Source organism: Sinocyclocheilus anshuiensis, unplaced genomic scaffold (genome assembly GCF_001515605.1).
Source record: "Sinocyclocheilus anshuiensis isolate Anshui unplaced genomic scaffold, SAMN03320099.WGS_v1.1 scaffold355, whole genome shotgun sequence".
Taxonomy (NCBI): domain Eukaryota; kingdom Metazoa; phylum Chordata; class Actinopteri; order Cypriniformes; family Cyprinidae; genus Sinocyclocheilus; species Sinocyclocheilus anshuiensis.
Genome location: NW_015549571.1, coordinates 1,345,656 through 1,365,438, shown reverse-complemented (window position 1 = coordinate 1,365,438; position 19,783 = coordinate 1,345,656). Strand labels below are relative to the sequence as shown.

At 37.6% G+C, this 19,783-nt stretch overlaps 1 protein-coding gene across 1 annotated transcript in view; it reads right to left on the bottom strand.

Moving 5' to 3' along the window:
• Window positions 1–19,783, bottom strand: part of LOC107657396 (cytoplasmic dynein 1 intermediate chain 2) — a 48,831-nt gene that overhangs the window by 21,917 nt on the left and 7,131 nt on the right. Inside the window, exons 5-8 of the mRNA XM_016445448.1 lie at window positions 14,896–15,011; window positions 2,477–2,563; window positions 1,216–1,378; window positions 960–1,059 (exon numbers count right to left, since the gene is read on the bottom strand). Coding sequence (XP_016300934.1) covers window positions 960–1,059; window positions 1,216–1,378; window positions 2,477–2,563; window positions 14,896–15,011 — 466 coding nt within the window. The remainder of the gene's footprint in view (window positions 1–959; window positions 1,060–1,215; window positions 1,379–2,476; window positions 2,564–14,895; window positions 15,012–19,783) is intronic.

Below are 19,783 nucleotides of genomic sequence, written 5' to 3'. Positions count from 1 at the left end.
GCACGGGTATATTTGTAGCAATAGCCAAAAATACATTGTATGGGTCAAAATTATAGATTTTTCTTTTATGCCAAAAAACATTAGGACATTAAGTAAAGATCATGTTATATCCAATTATATTAAAAACATTATACATTATATCCAATCGTTTTTCATGTTTTCATGAACAACAGTAGCAGCAGTTTTGATCAATTGTAAAACTAACCTATTAATGAAAAATATAATTCAATTTCAGCCTAATTTCACGTGCTACATCATTGCTATATATTATACAGTACCGTTTAAAAGTTTAGTGTCAGTAAGATTTTTGAAAGAAGTCTCTTATGACCAAGGCTGCATTTATTTGATCAAAAATACAGTAAAAACAGTAATATTGTGAAATATTACCATTTAAAATAAGTGTTATCTATTTGAATCTATCTATCTATACACACACACATATATACATACATACACATATATATATATACACATGTATATATATATATATACACACATACACACACACACACACACACATATATATATATATATATATATATTCAAATAGATAACACAAAAGAATTTTCAGCAACATTACTGCAGTCTTCAGTGTTGCATGATCCTTCAGAAATCATTCTCATATGCTGATTTGCTGCTCAAGAAACATTTTGAACAGCATTTCAGAATTTTGAACATAAACAGTTTTTTTAAACCGTTTTTTGCAACATTATAAATGTCTTATATGGTACTTTTGACTAATTTATTGTGTCATTGCTCAAAAGTCTGATTTCTAAAAAAAAATAAAATAAATTACTGGCCCCAGATTTGAACAGTATTGCATGTGTTATAATGCAATGAAAATAAAGGCTTCAAATGTTTCAGAAAAAAAAAATAATTAAACCACGCTAAAATATTTCATGAAAATCAATATTTATACTTGAAGTTTTGACATACATGAAGTTTAGGAGGTCACGTACCTGTGGGGACCAATCCAGACAGGTCACCACTCGCTGTTTGGACCAGCGATCATCAACAAACTTCCTGTTTAGAGACAGTTTGGCCCCAGCCTGCATCTCACTAGACACACACACACACACACACACATACACACATACAAGTATCTGACATTAAAATCGAATCGAATCGTGAGTTGAGTGAATCGTTACATCCCTATTAAACAGTGCACATGAGCTGGTTTGTGATCTCGTTTAGGTGAGTAGGGCTGACTGTTACCCCTCTTTCTCCTCCATGTCACGGCCGCTGTAGTCGAAGAAAACATCCACGTGTTCGGACAGAGCGCGCTCCATGATACGTGTGCTGTGATCGAAGAACTCCATGAACTCCTCCGAGTGCAGAAGCTGCAGCTTCTCCTCCTCTGTTAGCTCATGAGGAGGCGCTACACTCACGAACAGACAGGAAACAATGGCAGGTGTGTCACTGGATGAAATTAATTGCATTTATGCATCAGAATGGTTGAACTCTTGATTCTAGTGTTTGACAAATGTTCCAAAGTGTTTCATTAAATAGTGTTTATTTTTGCATAACTGTGAAGCAGTTTCAGGTTTGTTCCAGTCAATCCAATATTGAGCCATGCAAGATGCTTAACTATTATTGTAAGAGAGTAGCTCTACACAAAAGATGCCTAAACACATGTGTATCGCAGGGAGCAACTGTGCATAAGTGGAAGAGTGGATTGCAAACCACTAAACTATTGAAAATTTAATGCACACCGGGTACAATCATGTCCATGACTTGAAGCAGGGTGCACTAAACTGTGTGCATTAAACCGTCAATATTTCAGTGGTCTGTTGTGAATTTTTCCTTACATATATTTATTACCTAGACTGTGTTTCCATTACACCAACATTAAACTAAAAATGGACACGTTTTATGTTAAGGTCCAATTCTCGCTATTACAAACTATTAACTACGACTTTTGCCTCAATAAACTCCTAATTTGCTGCTTATTAATAGTTAGTAAGGTAGTTGTTAAGTTTAGGTATTGGGTATGATTATGGATGTAGAATATGGTCATGCAGAATATGTGCTTTATAAGCACTACTAAACAGTCAATATGTTAATAATAGGCATGCAAATAAGCAACTAGTTAATAGTGAGAAATGGTCCCTATACTAAAGTGTTTCCCTAAAAATCTGATTTCTGTGACAAACATTTCAAATAGACAGAACTTCCATGAAATGTCAACTTCAACATTTCAACAGCATTTCTCATTTTCATTTAGTTTAAAGAGAAATGCTAAAATAACTCAAACCGAAACTATACAAACATATTTTAAAACAAACTAATAAAAAAAATGACTGAAACACAACAAAATGACAAACTAAAATAAAAAAAAAACAGAAAAAAATAAAAATGTCATTAAAAATATTAGCCAAAACTAAGATAGTACATCAATGATACTAAAATAGCACTGATGTATTACACTGGAGTCCGTAGGACACTGTATATGAGGTGTGTTCAATACTTTCAATACCTTCCTCATCTTGTTTCTCTGCTGGTTTCTCTTTCTCTGCCTCGACCTCAGGCAGCGGGGGTGCGGTCTCTTCCTCCTCAGCTTCCTCTGCAATAGGAAGATCACAAACATCAACATAATTCACACCAGAGCTGCTGAACTGTCTTATTATAGGGCCCATGTTACACACTACTCGGGTTATCACTGAGTTAATATAGTATTTTCAAGATTACATTTGAAGAGTTCATTTGCAAAAACCGATAAACGCCACTTTAAAGAAAAAAGAGCTGATTGCCGTACATTATTCTCCACATAGAGTGCGATCTGAACCCTAAACACGTTTTGTCAAAAAAGCCGGTTTTGTCCAAGTTCACGTTTTACTGCAGAAGCCGATAAGCGCCCTTGTTGTTTTTGAACAGAAGCCGATAAGTCCATTTTAGCGAATCAGCGCGCTGTATTCAGGTCAGGTGACAAGGCTACTTTCACTTTGAAAAGACGCTAGCTGAGAGGAGTTTCGTCAAAGCTGACTAAAAGTGATCGAGGATCATTTCGACGAACTTGATGAACCTGTGATATCTTCTTCAGGGAGAAAAAGGAAAATAAAAGCTGAAACGTTTTCACGGAAGCTTGCAAAAGCAGCGCGTTACAATGGTGAGGGAAAAGCTCCGTGTATTGCGTGTAATCACACCCATACAGTTTATGATCACAACAACAACAACGTTTGTCAGGCATCTACATTGTCATCTGAGGAGATTACAAAGATTAAACCAGTGTTTTTTAAACTCTAAAACATGAAATGTGGAGTTATCTGCTTTTGCCAAAAAACAACTGTTTGAGTTATCTGCTTTTGCTATAAATAAACTTTTAATATGTAAAAAAAAACATACTTTCAATTAACTTTAATTTAGTAAATTACCTGTATAAGTTATTATTACTTCATCAAAACAACCCAACTGCACTTTGATTGATATTACTTGGAATGTGCAATAAAAAAACGTGATTTCTGAAAAAAGTTATCGGTTTTTGCAAATGAACTCTTCATTTGTTAACTGTGGGTTAATTGGTATTAAACAACTCATGGTAACATCATAGCACTGCATTCTTTCAAATTGTACAATTTGGCTCCCAAATTCATTGTTAGCAAAATCCACATTTACGCATCAACACCTATTCAGTGTTCACAACTTGGCCTAAGTACAATACGAATTATTCTGCATGAAGTCAGCCAATAGTAACAGAAATCATTAACATATGTAAATAACCTCTTAAAGGTACAGTAGCAAAAGCAGTCTTTTTAATTCTAAGGGTCAAAGAGTGTCATAAACGTCATGAAAAACTAAAATTATTAAGTTTTTGATTAAAAGAAAAATTTAGACTTTTTTTTTTTTTTTTAGATGAAACCACTGTAATCCAAAGGGTGGGAAATTTACTTTCATTTTTACTTATCAACCATAGTGGTTAAATTAAAGCTAAAATGTGCCTGCCATTTTCTCTAATCAAAAATATATAAGATATCTAACTATATGAAGAGGATCAAAAAACATGCAATGTGCATTTTTTTTTAAATGTGACTGATACTTGTTGGGGCCTCTATACCTGAAACTGAACAAACACAATATATCTATGAGTGTATGATAAAAAAATTACCATCATTGTGTTAAAAGAACCAGCCTTTTAGCAGGTGATAGATGTTAATTTCACCCTGAATCCCCATTAACATAACATAACCAGGATTGTGGAAGGATTTGCTTCATTTCACTGGTTCTGATTAATATAAATAGAATAAGTGGGGGAAGAAAATCAAATTGAATCAGCCAACAAATTCCTGAAACCCAGTGAATATGTGACAAGTCTATGACTGCTAACAGCCTGTTTAGTCTGTTCAAACGCCCAAGAACAACCTGGAGTGTGTGTTTGGACATTGTATCTACATCCCAGAGTCCGTCCTTTCTCTAATCTACAGGGGGCTACGCCGTCACCGAGGTCTTAACCTACAGCCCGTCCAACAGACTCCCGGCGTAACTGAGACAGGGACTATTGAGTAGCGCACCCCACACACACACACACACACACACACACACACACACACACACAAACACACACACACACATAGGGCAGCAGGTGCCAGCGGCTGAGACAGCTGATGGCTGTGTGTGTGTATTAGGCAGATGGTTTTGCTGTGTTTGTGTGTGTGGTGGCACAGGGATGGCACAGGGGTTTCAGCCTGACTGCTCTTAGTCAAGACTCTCTCCGGATACACAAGTCTGTGCAATTAGAGAGTCAGCAGGGGGTCCAGGGACCGCTATTCACCCCAAACATGAGCAGCTAAATGAAGCTGCTGCCCTGACCAGCTGTAAGCCACACACGGCTCATCTCTGACAATACTCTACCAATGAGCCCTGAACAAATGTAAAGCTCAGGGAAAATTTTCAAAAGAATAGTTCCCAAAATGAAATGTTTTCATTTATTTGCATTCATACCATTCTGAATCCATATGACTTTCTTTCCGCAGTGGAACAGAAAAGGAGAATATCTGAAGAATATTCTAGCCCCTCTTTTCAATATAATAAAAAAGAACCCGGTGTGAAAATGGCACCATAAAACCACAAAAAAGCAGTCTACAGTAAAGCTGGATGATTTGGGGAAACAATTTAATTGCAATATTTCGGATATAAATTTTATCAGCAATTTTTAAAATGCAATTTTTTAAAAATGTACAGGTTTGGAGCTTTAATAATAATAATAACTTAAAATATGAAACAAAATAAATACCCTACAGGTCTAAAGGTGTACCTTTTGAGAAGTAACGCCCCCAGTAACAGTTTTCTACTTTTTTGTATGAGTGTAGTAAATGTAAAATAAAACAGTAACATAAAAAATACAAAAAACAAAACAAATTTAATAATAATAATGTATTTTACAGTACAACTATACAATTATAATACTAATATTTATCTTAATTTCTTAATTTTTAAAAGTTTAAAACATCAAACTTTTATTTAAAACACCAAACTTAAAGCTTTTGTTGACAACGGCTGGTTTATTAGCACTTCTCATGACAAGTTTTGGAAGATGATCGGCACACGTTGTGTTTCCAAATGCATTATACCCACAATGCACACAACTCACAGCACACAAATTCATGTGGAGCAGCATTTACTGCAAACTGAGACACTGAAAGCAACAGGTCATGAGCTGCTTGTGTGTACAACACTGCAGTGCCATGCTTTACTCTGAAATATGCAGTTCATGTACATCATTAAATTGCAGTCTTTGTGCACTAAGACAGATCCTGATTTCGGATTTATTTTTGATTAATTGTTTATTTTTGATTAGCCACTGACCTGCATTTTATGAATTACCAAGGACCACAGTTTCAGCTAAGATCTTATTTACTGTTCTAATCAAGAAAAAAGGTCACCAACATCTTGGATGGCCTGAGGGTAAGTAAATTTTTATTTTTGGGTGAACTATCCCTATAATACATTAGCTCATCTGTGAGAAACTGACTGACAAATCAAATACGGCAGCATTGGCGAAAATCCTGTTTGACTGAGAGAAATGCCAAGTTCTGTCATGAAACTCTAGACGGCACAGGCTGATGGGTCATTAATGCAAACTGATGATATTCACAACTACTTGGCACAAGCTGATTCATTTTGCATACGTACCCAATAAGCTTACTGCTTTACATTTAAATGGCTGGGTAGCGTTCACTACAGCATTCCTCTGAAATCCTCCACCTTCCCCAGCTCCACCTGTGTAGATCTGCTACGGGTTATTATATATGCTATTTGTGCAGCAGCAGTATGTCTTAAATACTCACAGCACCGTATCACTGCATGTATTGGCAGTAGCAGGCTCCTGTACTTGCTTGAAGCAGCAGCAATAATCTACAACTACAGCAATAACCAACAGCAGCATCATAGCAGATCTAGTACGCCAAGACCAAATACATTAACATTGTCATATCCATTACCATGCTAAAATCTTCAGAGAGTTGTCATGATAGAACTACTTGAACCATTTTGTAGTTTAAAGGGTTACTTCACCCAAAAATGAAAATTAGCCCATGTTTTACTCACTCTCAAGGCATCCTAGGTGTATATGACTTTCTTCTTTCAGACAAATCCAATCTGAGTTATATTAAAAATTATCCTGGCTCTTCCAAGCGTTGGCATGGGTGGGTGTTTTTGTTCAACAGTCCAAAAGTAGTCAAATAAAGCACATCCATCCATATTAAAACATGCATCACACGGCTCCGGGAGGTGAATAAAGGCCACCTGTGGCAAATTGATGCATTTTTGTAAAAAAAAAATATCCATAATTTAAAACTACAAACAGTTTTGTGTAACTTCCGCTAACTTTCATACGTGCATTCAGGAGAGACTGCCTTTCCGGCGGATGACGTAGGACGTAGTACATGCGCGTGTGAATCTCGCGAAAACCAACGTTTGTTTACAGGAGCAAAGGAAGCAAAGTTTCCTCTTGGCTTTTATAGAAATCCTCCGACATTTTTCTTTTCAAATCCTCGTTTTGTACTTCTAATTTGTGACCGGCGTTTTGTTTTTCTGTCTCTCCTCTGCGCTTCCGCATTCGTTACTAATCATCGGTGCTTACGTTACACTGATGTCCTACGTCATCCGCCGGAACGGCTTCCGCCTACGACAGTTAGCAGAAGTGAGAGAAAGTAGTTTATATCGTTTTAAATATGGATATTTTTCTTACAAAAACACATCGATTTGCTACAGGAGGCCTTTATTCACCCCCTGGAGCCATGTGATGCACGTTTTAATATGAATGGATACGCTTTGTTTCACTACTTTTGGACTGTTGAACAAAAACACCCGCCCATGCCATTATAACGCTTGGAAGAGCAATTCGTCTGAAAGCAGAAAGTCATATACACCTAGGATGCCTTGAGGGTGAGTAAAACATGGACACATTTTAATTTTTGGGTGAATGAACCCTTTAATGTATCTTCTGTAGTCTATTTTTAATGGGAATAGTATCAGAAAAATAATGATCTTCAATATTTTCTTCACACAAAACTGACCTCAGAACACTATGAATATAATGCTACAATTGAAGTCTTTTATTCATCACACTATACAGAAAAAGCATCTAGGATATTCAACAAAGATCTCGTCCAATGACATGAGGATGAGTAAATAATTAAATCATTTTAACTTTTGTTTAAATTATTCCTTTAATTTCCCCACAAACAGTCATATTCGATAATCAAAATGTGGTTCGTCCATGCTAATGGCAGCTTTTTGCATGACCAGAAAAACTTGTTTCAATAGAGAGTGAAATCGTCCTTTCCTGCAGTAATCAAAATGATAATGTCATCTGTCAGATTTTACATCAGAAACGTGTCCACGGCTCTCTCAGGAAGGGCCGGGTTTGAAGAGAGAGAGAGAGAGGGAGGAGGGGGTGGTGGGGTTTCGCTCTGATGAGTTTATGGAGTCGTTCTGATGACACGGACCATCTCGCCGTGCCGGGCCCGTACTCAGCAAGGAGAGAGGAGAGAAGGTTAAAATCTTTCCTTTCAAGGGCCTCAATCAGGCTCAGAGGAAAACAGTAATCAGTGTCTTTCAGTCCGCGGCCCGAACGCAGTGCAGCCCTTTCTCCGCCAGCCAGACCCGAGCAATCAACCTGCCAGGCATTAGCAGCGGAAAGACAATCTGAAAATAAGGGGTGTAATGCACCTGCCAGCAAAAATGCCCATTTGGAGAAAAGCAAGTGATCCTGGTGACCCCACAGAGGGGAGGAGAGAGAGAGAAAGAGAGGGAGAAAAACATTTAACAGAATTCACCCTGATGGCAGATCCTCTTCCCATCGACACCTCATCTCAAACCAGCAGCAATTATAGCTTTTGTATCCCTCAAGAAATAAAAGCTTTTTGCGGGGGGGAGGGCGTAAGCAGAGAGAGAAAGAAAGTGGCCGGTAAATTGGCGGCAGGCAGGCTTTGTGAAAAGACAATGTATTAATGCAAGCGCCCTATGGGGTCAGAGGTTGTTCGAGAACAAGACTAATGCTCTTTGATGTCCTCTGCAGGTGCACAGAGTCCGTCGGACGCCCACAGAAAAGGAGATGCAGAGACCTCTGAGCGCCGACTTCCACGTTTGTGCTTGTGAAAGAGGCCCAGGCGAACCTCGGCTTTGTGAATACGAGTCCGGTACTCCTGAGCGACCCAATGAGGGGTTGTTCGTGATGGGCTTTACAGCTGGAAAACAAAACAAAGAGATGTGCGCAGCTCTTCGGGTCGCATCCTCCTCCAGAGAGGAAGTTCAGTTGAACAGATCAATAAAGATCAATGTTCAACGGCGCTTCTGAGCTTCACAGGCCCGTTTAGATGCTGGATTTGATTGTTTGAATGTACCTCTAAAGCATAAATTGAGGTCTTAAGGTGCAGCCACCGCTGCTCAGCATATTTTCAAAGCCAAAATCCAGTTATTTCAATAGGAGTCCCCAAGATATGGTGTTCGGCGTACAGGCAGAATTCACAACAGATTCAGTTGGTCACAAGAAATCGGCACGTTAAGAGTTGCAAGATAGTTGCTTGTTTTAAATGTGACTTTAGTCTTTCATACATTACGTATGTTTTGCCTGCAAAGTTTCGCCAAAATTTAACTAATGTGACTGCACATTTAGCAAGCAACTGAACAGATTGAGACAATTTATGTCCCATTGTTTTTTGTGAAGGCATTATAAACAAATACACCTCTAATGCCCAAAAACTCTGTCTTAAGGTGCGGCCATTAACATCCAGTTATTTCAATTGGAATCCCCAAGTTTTGGTATTCTGCATACAGGCGAAAAACTTCCTGCAGATTTTGCAAGAGGTTCAGTTGTTCACATGAAATCGGCCAGCTGACCAACAGATTATTATTAAGGTTATTTTAAATGTGACTTCAGTGTTTCATACATTACATATGCTTTGCCTGGGAAAGTTTGCCAAAATTTTGCTAATGTGACTGCACATTTAACAAGCAATTGATCAGATTAAGTCAATTTACGTCCCATTATTTTTAATGAAGGCATTTTACAGTTCTCAAAATGCTGTCTTAAAGTGTGGTTAAATTTACCATTGTCTGGTTAATGTTCACAGTCAAAATCCAGTCAATTGGAATCTATGAGATCGGGAATTTTGCATACTGTATGGGCAAAAGATTTCACAACAGGCTCAATATGAATCTACAAGATCGGGAAGATTTTTGCAATTTCATTGTAGATTTTGCAACAGGTTGGTCACGCAAATATAACATGCTGACCAACAGCGAGTTCTTTGGTTTCTATGTGAGCATTGTTTCATACATCACTACACTATTGACAATACACCTTTTTTGCCTAAAAGGTAATATGTTGCTAATATGACTGGACCTTTAACAAGCAGCTAGATAACTATAGATTTTGAGACAACTTATCTTCTATTATTTTTTTGTAAAGACATTTCCAAATTAGTTTGCCCCAAAAAGCTTGTGCAAAACACAAACTTAAGATAAAATGAACACAGCGGAGGCTTTTTATTTTCCCTGTAATCAATGTGGTAATTCCTGTGTCATTGACTGATAGCTGATGAATGATGAAATAAGTGTGTTTAGGAGATGATGGACAATAGTATTCATTTAGAGATGCTTGGATCTGTGAAGAGCTGGGCTGAGGGTTCCTCACTTTAAGAGAGATGCTCTCCATACAAGAGGCTTCTTGTGATTAGCATGGGATATTAACCCTCCCACGAGCACAAGGGCAATTAAAACAATCACTTTTAATTCAATTTCACATTCTCACAACCCCTGGTGCTCCAGCAAGCAGAGCTGTGGATCGGGCAGTAATAAAAGTGATTTCCATCCGCACATTGCATGCCTTTTTGAATGTTTTTAATGCACACCATAAAAGACCATAAAACTGATGGAAGAAGCACAAGACAACAGCATCTAAATCTAAAACCTTCAGACACACGGTCATATCAGGTCAGAATGCCACATGAAAAAATGCAACACAATTCAAGCAATGCACAGCAGCTACTGCACGGTATGACGTGACAGACAACTAGTTTTGTCCAGTGTGGTTCTGTTTACACACCACTGATGCAGGTATGCGTCTTGAAGATTTAAGGGAGTCACTTTGTTTATAGAATGCATTGAATGCATGTGAATGTAACCGTATCTGGCACTCTGAAACAGCACTGAGACCTGTATGTCCTGCTGCACACAGTAACGGCCACACACCTCCTGACCTACACAGAGCTGAGCCTTCAACAGCAAATTGTGTAAAAACAGAAACACAGTGAAATATTAGTTCAATTTAAAATATTTTTTTATATAATATAATAATATAATATATTTTTATTTGCATATATTTAAAATGTAATTTATTCCTGTGATCAAAGCTGAATTTTCAGCATCATTACTGCAGTCTTCAGTGTCACATGATCCTTCAGAAATCATTCTAATATGCTGATCTGCTGATCAAGAAACATTTCTAAATATTAATGTAAAATATTACATTAACACTTAACAAATATTACATTAACGGTTAATTATTTTAAATACTACAACATGAAACGTGAGGTGGGGATATCAGTGAATATTTGATATTTGAAATGAATTAATTGAAACAGTCAACCTAAACTGATTTGAGAAAATAAGTCAGTTACAGTTTTTGTGTTACTCCAATCAAATGTGATACACATAAGACAAGGAACTTATAAATGACACAGTTTGAAATAAATTATGATTATTTCTCAGTCCTAATGTGGGATGAGTCCACATACTTTTCTATTTCAAATAGTTTTTAATCATTTCTGCTTTAGTTAATTTGCTCATCTTTGTTTTAGTAATCCTGTTTTTCAGTTGTCACAATACAGAAACATCACTGAAGACTGATTCCCTTGAAAGATCTTGAAAGATCAGGAAGACTAAGAGGAAGTAAGAGAACTGAGAGATGATAGGGGGGGAAAAAAGGAGGATGCATTTTATTTTTAAACTGGAAGATGTATCTCTGAACGTTATTTCTGTGATAAAAATCAGTCCACTGACCACAGTTTAGATCGTAACTTCTTTCACAGTCCTACTCTTTAGTCACAATTATTTATGAATAAAAAGGTAACATTATTTTATCGTTATGGCTAGTAACTAACATCACATTCTATAACATCTATACTGTTTTCCCTCTTTAAAATGTGTTTGGTAAGAGAAAGAAAGTTTACTGTAAGAATTGTAAAAACAGGCCATGATAATATCTGCAATAATCAGCCTAACCAGACCAATGGCAATAAATTAAATGGTCTAATACTGATATAGTTATCATATCACTAAAAATAGATCCCTAAAAGGCATTCATTAAAATGCTCCCTAATTATCTCCTGCACAAACATCAACAGAATAGACATCACAAACACACACACACACACACACACACACACACACACACACACACACACACACACACACACACACACACACACACACACACACACACACACACACACACACACACACACACACACACACACACACACACACACACACACACACACACACACACACACACACACACACACACACACACACACACACACACACACACACACACACACACACACACACACACACACACACACACACACACACACACACACACACACACACACACACACACACACACACACACAGCAGTGTACAGCAGTGATCGTGTATATCTCAGACATGCACGAACTGCCACATAAAAGGCCTCAACTGCAATTACACAAATCCTGACCTGCCTTTGGACACACACTCTCAGATCTCCACTAACCTACTGCTCATTTCCTGTGCCCCCTCGCTCCGTCTCTGTAAATGGATGTGAGTGTGTGTTTGTGTGTGTGTGTGTGTGCGTGTGAGTGAGTTTAATCTTGCCTTGACGTCTTATGTTTCTCGAGTCTCTGCAATTTTCCCTCAGCTTTCATCTCCATGTTCACTACAGTCAGATAATTTCCAAAAAGGGTTACACACTTCTGATGTCTCGCACAGACACACACATCTGAACAGCTCTCAGATCAGAGGCTTGTGCTCTAACTGCTGCTGCAGATGCAGTGCCACTCACCAGCCTCCTTCTCCGATGATGGACATGTGTCAGTCACGCTCGTTTCTACCCTGCCCTGCATCCTCAGCGTTAAAAACATTGGTTTCTACTTGTTTGGGAGACTTTTTGCAATGAGCCAAACCACCTTTGTAAAATAAATTCTATTCATTTCAGGGAAAGTTTCAAACTCATTTGCTATCACTAAAAAACAGTCACTGACTGCTCTACAATAAATAAGCCAATGTTAGTTTTTATGCTGTGGTTGATAAAAGATAATATAACTGACAGTAAACCAATACTGTTTTTTTGCCATTTAAAAAAAATTTAACATTTAACAGCATTTAAAGGAACACTCCACTCTTTTTGAAAATAGGCTCATTTTCCAACTCCCGTAGAGTTAACCTTTTTCGCAATGATATTACGCAGCGCCTGAAAATAATCCCCAGCTGGGTAACTTCCAATAAGCCTATTTTCAGGCGCTGCGTAATATCATTGCGCCTGCTGCACCCATGGTACGGCAGCAAAGTTCCTTGATTATTACGCCGGAATGAGAGTATAGTTCCTAGCCATATCGGCCTAGAAAATCCCAACTTTTCATTTTCCGTCGGTCTTAGTACACGATGTAACTACAGAAGAGTCAAGTTTTAAATAGGAAAAATATAGAAACTCTTTGGTCATTTTTGAGCGAGATGCTAACGGTCTAATCAGATTCAATGATCTATGCTAAGCTACAGCTAAAAGTGCTACCGCCAGACCCGGAGATCGGTTGAATGGATTCGAAAACGGTAAAACTCAACTGTTTAACTCTAGGAGAGTTGGAAAATGAGCCTATTTTCAAAAATAGTGGAGTGTTCCTTTAACAGAGAATCAGAAAGAAATAATCTATGAAATTAGGCATAAAAACATTCAAATTTACTGGAAGAGAAAATGTGTACATACATACATACATACCTTCCTTTCTATTTTTTGGTATTGAACATAAAAAAAAATCCAGTAAGAGAAGGATCTAATTAGGAAAAGAAGAGAGGCATTTTGGATTTTTTATTTTAAAAGTTTGTTCCCTATTGGGATGAATGAAGAGCTTGTTTTAAAATCATTTGTATAAGATCGTTTCCATAATGATTTTGCATATAGGTGTGCATTGTATTCGTTAATTACATTTTTTTTTTGCATAAATGTTTTGAATTGAGTATCACTATACGTCTGTTTGTTGACTATACCTGTATATTTATTTGGAAAAATATGTGGCTATTTGTTTGATGAATTTTGTGATTGGTGGATGATATATTATCCAATATTTTCATTGGTTGCTTGCAAGTTAGAATTTTGTCCTTGTTTGCATTTAAAGGAGCCTATGGTACACCTGCAATATTTTAGCCCTGACGAAGGCCTGTGTGCCGAAATGCGTTGGCAAAATAAAATTCCCTTTTTAATTACATTCTTTGTTTGCTCTGACCCCTTAACGTCACAAGTGTCGCTGGTATTGAATCAGTGACTACGTTTACATGGACATCAGTAATCTAATTATTTATCTTATTCTAAATAAGCCAATATTATGATTATGGTGTTTACATGAGTTGCTTTTAGAATATTCCTTTCATGTTCCCATTTTACATGTTATAGTACATAGTTCGATAAATGGCACACGTCATTACGTCTCCACGTGACGCCATCCGACGTCCCCTCCGGAATTTCATGCATAAACATATAGTTCGTCTTTGTGATGATGCCATGTACAGTTTTGGGTTTCATTTTTAATTTTATGAAAGCTTCAAGTGCAGTTAATTATTTGAACATGCATACAGAAGATGGCAGTGTTAAAGCGGTTTTATTTGCCATCAAACGGTTAAGCACTGCCGTGTATGTATCCTGTCACAAAATGCGGCGTTACATGTCTATTCTGCACTTCAGTAATGCAACTAAAATAGGAATACTCCACATGTCTTCATTCGATTTCTGTTTACTTCGATTATGACTTTAGCCGGATTAAGGTAATCAAAAATCTCTGTTTACATGGTAGATTCTTAATCAGAGTATCGTCTTAATCGTATTAATATCGGAGTATTGTTGTCCATGTAAACGTAGTCAATATAATATTTTTTTTCCCACACACCTTGTTGATTGTGTGAAGTTGCACCAGAACTATCATACAACCATGCATGCATTCAGAAAGAAAGCAAGCAACAATATTGGCCATTATTGATACGGTCATAGATATATCCTGAATTTGATTCTGGAGGTTGTTAGTGTGTGTGTGTTTTTTTTTTAAATATAACAATGCCACAAATTGCTTTGTTTACTGTCCATAGCATGAAAATAATCTTGTAAATGGTATCAGTTAGTATTCCTGTATGGGTTAGATGACGACTTACCCTCTTTCTGCTCTGTCATGGTGGGCGTCTGTGTCTCCTTGGTGTAGGACACCACCTCTTTGGGAGGGAAATCCACGTGGGTCACCTTTGCCATGGCCAACTTCAGAGGACCACGTCTGAAAGAGCACACACACACACACACACACACACACAAATCATATGAAGGAACAATTCCCACACTGTTCAACCATCTAAACTTTTACACACATGCTGCATCTTTCTTGAGCAGATGACAAACTGAGGCCACATTAACCTCTGGTAACATCTCTATCAGCTGATCACAAGTGGACAGCACTAAACACAGCACAGGTGGAAACATGCTCCAATAAGTCTTAGAAACACACTGTGATCCGATCACCCACACCACATTCATAGGTGGTCAGAAACGGACATGTTTGCTGGGGAAAAAATGGACACATTTGACTCAATTTGAAGCTCTAAACTCTTTTGTTCTGAAAAGGCTTGTAGTGCCAGATTAGTTTGTAGATAAATATAAATTGCGATGAATGAATTTTAAACAAAAACCCATAAACCCATCAAAAATTAAATTACATTTTTATAACGGATTTATTCATTTAATTTAATGGATGGTGGTGAAGGAAAAATAGCCAGCAGTGCACATGGGATTGGATCGCTTTCAATTCTTCAAAAGCTTTAGAATACAGCAAGTCTATTAGTTTAACATTTTTTTGTCATTATATCATTTCTAAACTTACATTTGATCATGTTGATGAATTTATTCTAAATTCTATTATTCTAAAATCTGAAAAATAATAACACTAATGAATAAACACTAAATAAGTGTGTCCAAACCTTTACCCGGTATTGTAAACATGCACAGAATCTGTCTCACATGTTCATCATACCAGGTGTAAATGTCTCTAAATGTCCTCTGGAAATCACTTTAGATCACATTAGAATCACATTCACCTCTGTGTGACGTTTAAAACACCCAAACCCATATGCCTTGCTATCCTGCGGTTTACTTTACAGTACAGCATGAATCACAGCGTGAATCCCTTCTCATGATCAACAACAATCACTCATGACTTCTTTCTCTAGAGGTCTGAAAGAGCAGAAGTGAAGGAGAACGAGCAGAAAGCGTGCAGTACCCCGGCTCAGAGTGAAGCAGAAGAGTGGAGGGGTCACAGTCCCAATGCAGAGTCCTGTTAGTGTCACAGCCACGAGACAGGGTTACACACACACACACACAGAGATACAGCAAGACAGCAAGTTATATAAAAGGTGGTTAAAAACAGTGTTAAAGTTCTTCAGAGCAGTTAGAGACCAGAAGAAAAGCCTCTATACTGACAGACACGAGACGAACTCAACACAGTCAGAAACAGAACCAGATGTCCATGTGGTGCTCTGTTTCTAAAGGAAATCATCAGGGCCAGACATAATCCCCTGATCACAGCTGCTTGAGAAAACCACACATACTTTAAATGACACCATAACTCAAATAACAGAATTAAATACTAGAAGTGACATGGAAAACCTGCTTTATATATCAACAACAGATACAGTGTTGCGTATTGTTTAGTCACTAAATTGCTGAAATGTTCGGGCAAAAAGCTGTCTAAGTAAGCTATACACAGCAGCTTAAAAAACGGGCCACTGAGCTATAGTTACAACACGTGTAAATGTAGGGTTTTGTCACAATTGGTTCGTTTTAGGTGTCTGAGACCTCTCTAAAGCGAACCAAGCTCATACCAACTTGAATACAGTTCATTTTAAAATAAGCATTAAATGACATTCGCAACCTTTTTCCCTTTTGGGTCAAACAGGGTGTTCAAGAAAAAAAAAAAGAGAAAAAAAAGATGGCTGGACTTCATTGGTAATTTGAAGGTATAAACATCTATATGGCAGTAAGAGTGCATCAGCCAAAAGGGGTTTTTAAGAATTCTTTTTTTTTTAGTTCAAAACACAAATTTCAAACATTTGTAACACACTCTATATTTATAAAAATTCTTCTCAATTTTGCAAATGAAGCTGGTGTGTAATACTAGCTGAGCACCAATGTGCGGTCTGTTTCTCAAGACACTGATGTCCAGTTTGCTGTCTTCTATGAAATAGCCTTCATCTCTGGAAAGAACAACAGACTGATGCATTTCTGGAGAAATATGTTTCTTTTTCACCATTTCTGATAGAAAAAGACATTGTATTGTGATTTCCACACTTCATTAACCCTCATGTTGTGTTCTGGTCGTTTTGACCCAGAGAGGATTTTCTTTCCCCCGAAAATACTAGTTAATGTTATTGCACTTGGCTGAAACATATACTGACTTCTCTCACACAGGACATAACAACTTCCCCCCAAAAAAACTGATAATTGAACATATTTTAATTGTTCAGGAAATGTTCAGGAAAAAATGACGAGCCTACCAAAAGTTTCTTATAAATATCTTGTTATACTATATTGTATGCATATTCAATAATTTGAGTGCATAAGATCAGATCAATGAGGCCTATGACCAGTCAGTTCCAAAAAGAAATACAAACCCTGTGCTAACTGAAAGTTCACAAAAAGACCAAATCCAAAATTTGTTGTTGATAATATAGCATAATGAGAGATTTACAAGCAATTTTTATCAGCACAACCATTTAAAACTGTTCTAATAAGAAAGGTCCCATCAACTTTAGTACTCTAAGGCCTGGTTTCACAAACAGGGCTTAGACTAAACCAGGATTAGGCCATAGATCAATTAGGACATTTAACTAATTTTTAGAAATGTGCCTTAGAAAAAAACATTACTGGTGTGCATTTTGTGACAAAATAAAGGCACTGATATATTTTAAGATCAATTAAAGCAAGTTTCTTTCAGTTGAAACAGCTCAGACTTAGATTTTAGTCTGGGATTAGGCTTAAGCCTTGTCTGTGAAACCGGGGGTATACCTTTCTCAATAGCTCAAATACTAATAATAATAACAAACACCAAGCGAAAACTGCTGAAAAAAAGCAATCTAGTTTCAAAGCCAAATGCATCATTAATCATGCATCATAGTGGAATGTTTATCTACAAAATAAAATGAAATGTATTTTCAATATGAATAAAAGACGACTGCTGGCGTATATTAAAACAGCAATGAGATCCTTACAGACCATGACACTAAACCGCCCCACATCAGCGGAAGCACAAGCAGAGGCTGTGTGTGGTCATGTGGGAGTGTGACTGTGATGAGGGAGAATGTGTGTGTGTGTGTGTGTGTGTGTGTGTGTGTGTGTGCAGCTGGTAACATGACCTGTGTGTGTGTAGGAAGTGATGAAGCGGTGCGGGATATGAGTGGACACGGAGCCCCGGGGGCATCTGTGAGTGTGTGTGAGCTTCTGCTGTAATCAGGGGTTAACACTCCCAACAGCAAGCTCCCACAGGTCTTATCTTGAGCTAAAACTCACTCCTATTCTATAAGCTTTCTATATTCATATTGTTTTACTAGTTGGAGCCTAGTGGTTAGCTCATGCTAGCCAGAAAAGTTGAGCCTTGGAGCTCATGCAGGTAATGGAGGTTCAATTCCACAGAACATTTTCCCTCTATGTTGACTGTCAATAATACAGTGACAATATTGTTTTACTCTCAAATTTCCTTTAATCCCTAAACTAGAATCTGGTATTAATAATGCACAGCTGTCACCTAACAGATATAACATAAGGATGAGCAACATTAAAGCAACAAAGAGTAAAAAAACGCAATAAGCCTGAATTATTTTGTTATTCTGTTGGGACAATAGAGTGCGGAAAACGAATTACCATTTTAGCACTTTCCAGTTCCATCTTCTCGAAGTTAATGGGTTTTGGTTAAATACCTGAAATAAGGTCTGTGGTTCATAAGAGATTGAGATTTTTTTTTTTTTTTTTACTCTTCATCATACAATACACCAGTTACATCTTCCTGTGGTTTTTAAAAGCTTTTTCTTGCCTTGAAAAAGGCGGTTGCTAGCAAGGTGTTATATGTAGGAGACAGTAAACATCGTCACACTGAACAGGAAAACTCATCTACGCACTAGTCCGGCTTTACCGCCTCCCCAAGTTCATCATTTGCCCTTGCAATCTATTCCAACTCAAAATATCAGCTAAAATGTGTTTTAAATAAAGACTGAAAGAGTTGTCGAAAGCATAATGGGGATGATGTTAAAAGTCAGTAGACGGAGTAGATCATTTTTGTGAAGATTATTATGATGAACATCCAACTTTTGTTGGTCGCAGAGCTTATATTCTGCAAAAAATTCAAAAGCCAAAGGAAAAATCCTGTGGTGTTTTTGTGGTTCGGCCTACTAGACTGGATTCTGGGATAACCTTCTCTGTAGATGCAATTCTGCTTTAGAGTACAGCTTAAAAGGCTGCATCATCATCATCACTCTGAAACAGCCTTTGCATTAAAGGGTTAGTTCACCCAAAAATGGAAATTAGCTGAAAGATCAAAGACAATTTTTAATATATAACTCCGACTGGATTCGTCTGTAAGAAGAAATGACTTGAGGGTGAGTAATTTATGGGCTAATTTTCATTTTTGGGTGAACTAACCCTTTAAGAGTGCATCTATGATGCTGAAAAATACAGACACAGCAGGCAGCTCACTAGGTGCTGGAACAGAGCTAATGTTTTCATGTTTCCCCTGCTTTCTTCTCAGGGGGGTTTCCAGCAATAAATTCTCTTTTAGTTACAGGTGAAAAGAAGCTAATAACAGAGATTTATGCAGAAGAATCTTTCCCTACCTGCTCAGACCTGCAAACAGACACAAAAATACAACAACACTTTCACTGGAGGTTTGTCCTTCAAGCAATGCTAAAGCCACAAACCTCTCCAGTGTCAATCAGATCAGACCTGCCACATGCACTATAGAGAGAGAGAGAGAGAGAGAGAGAGAGAGAGAGAGAGAGAGAGAGAGAG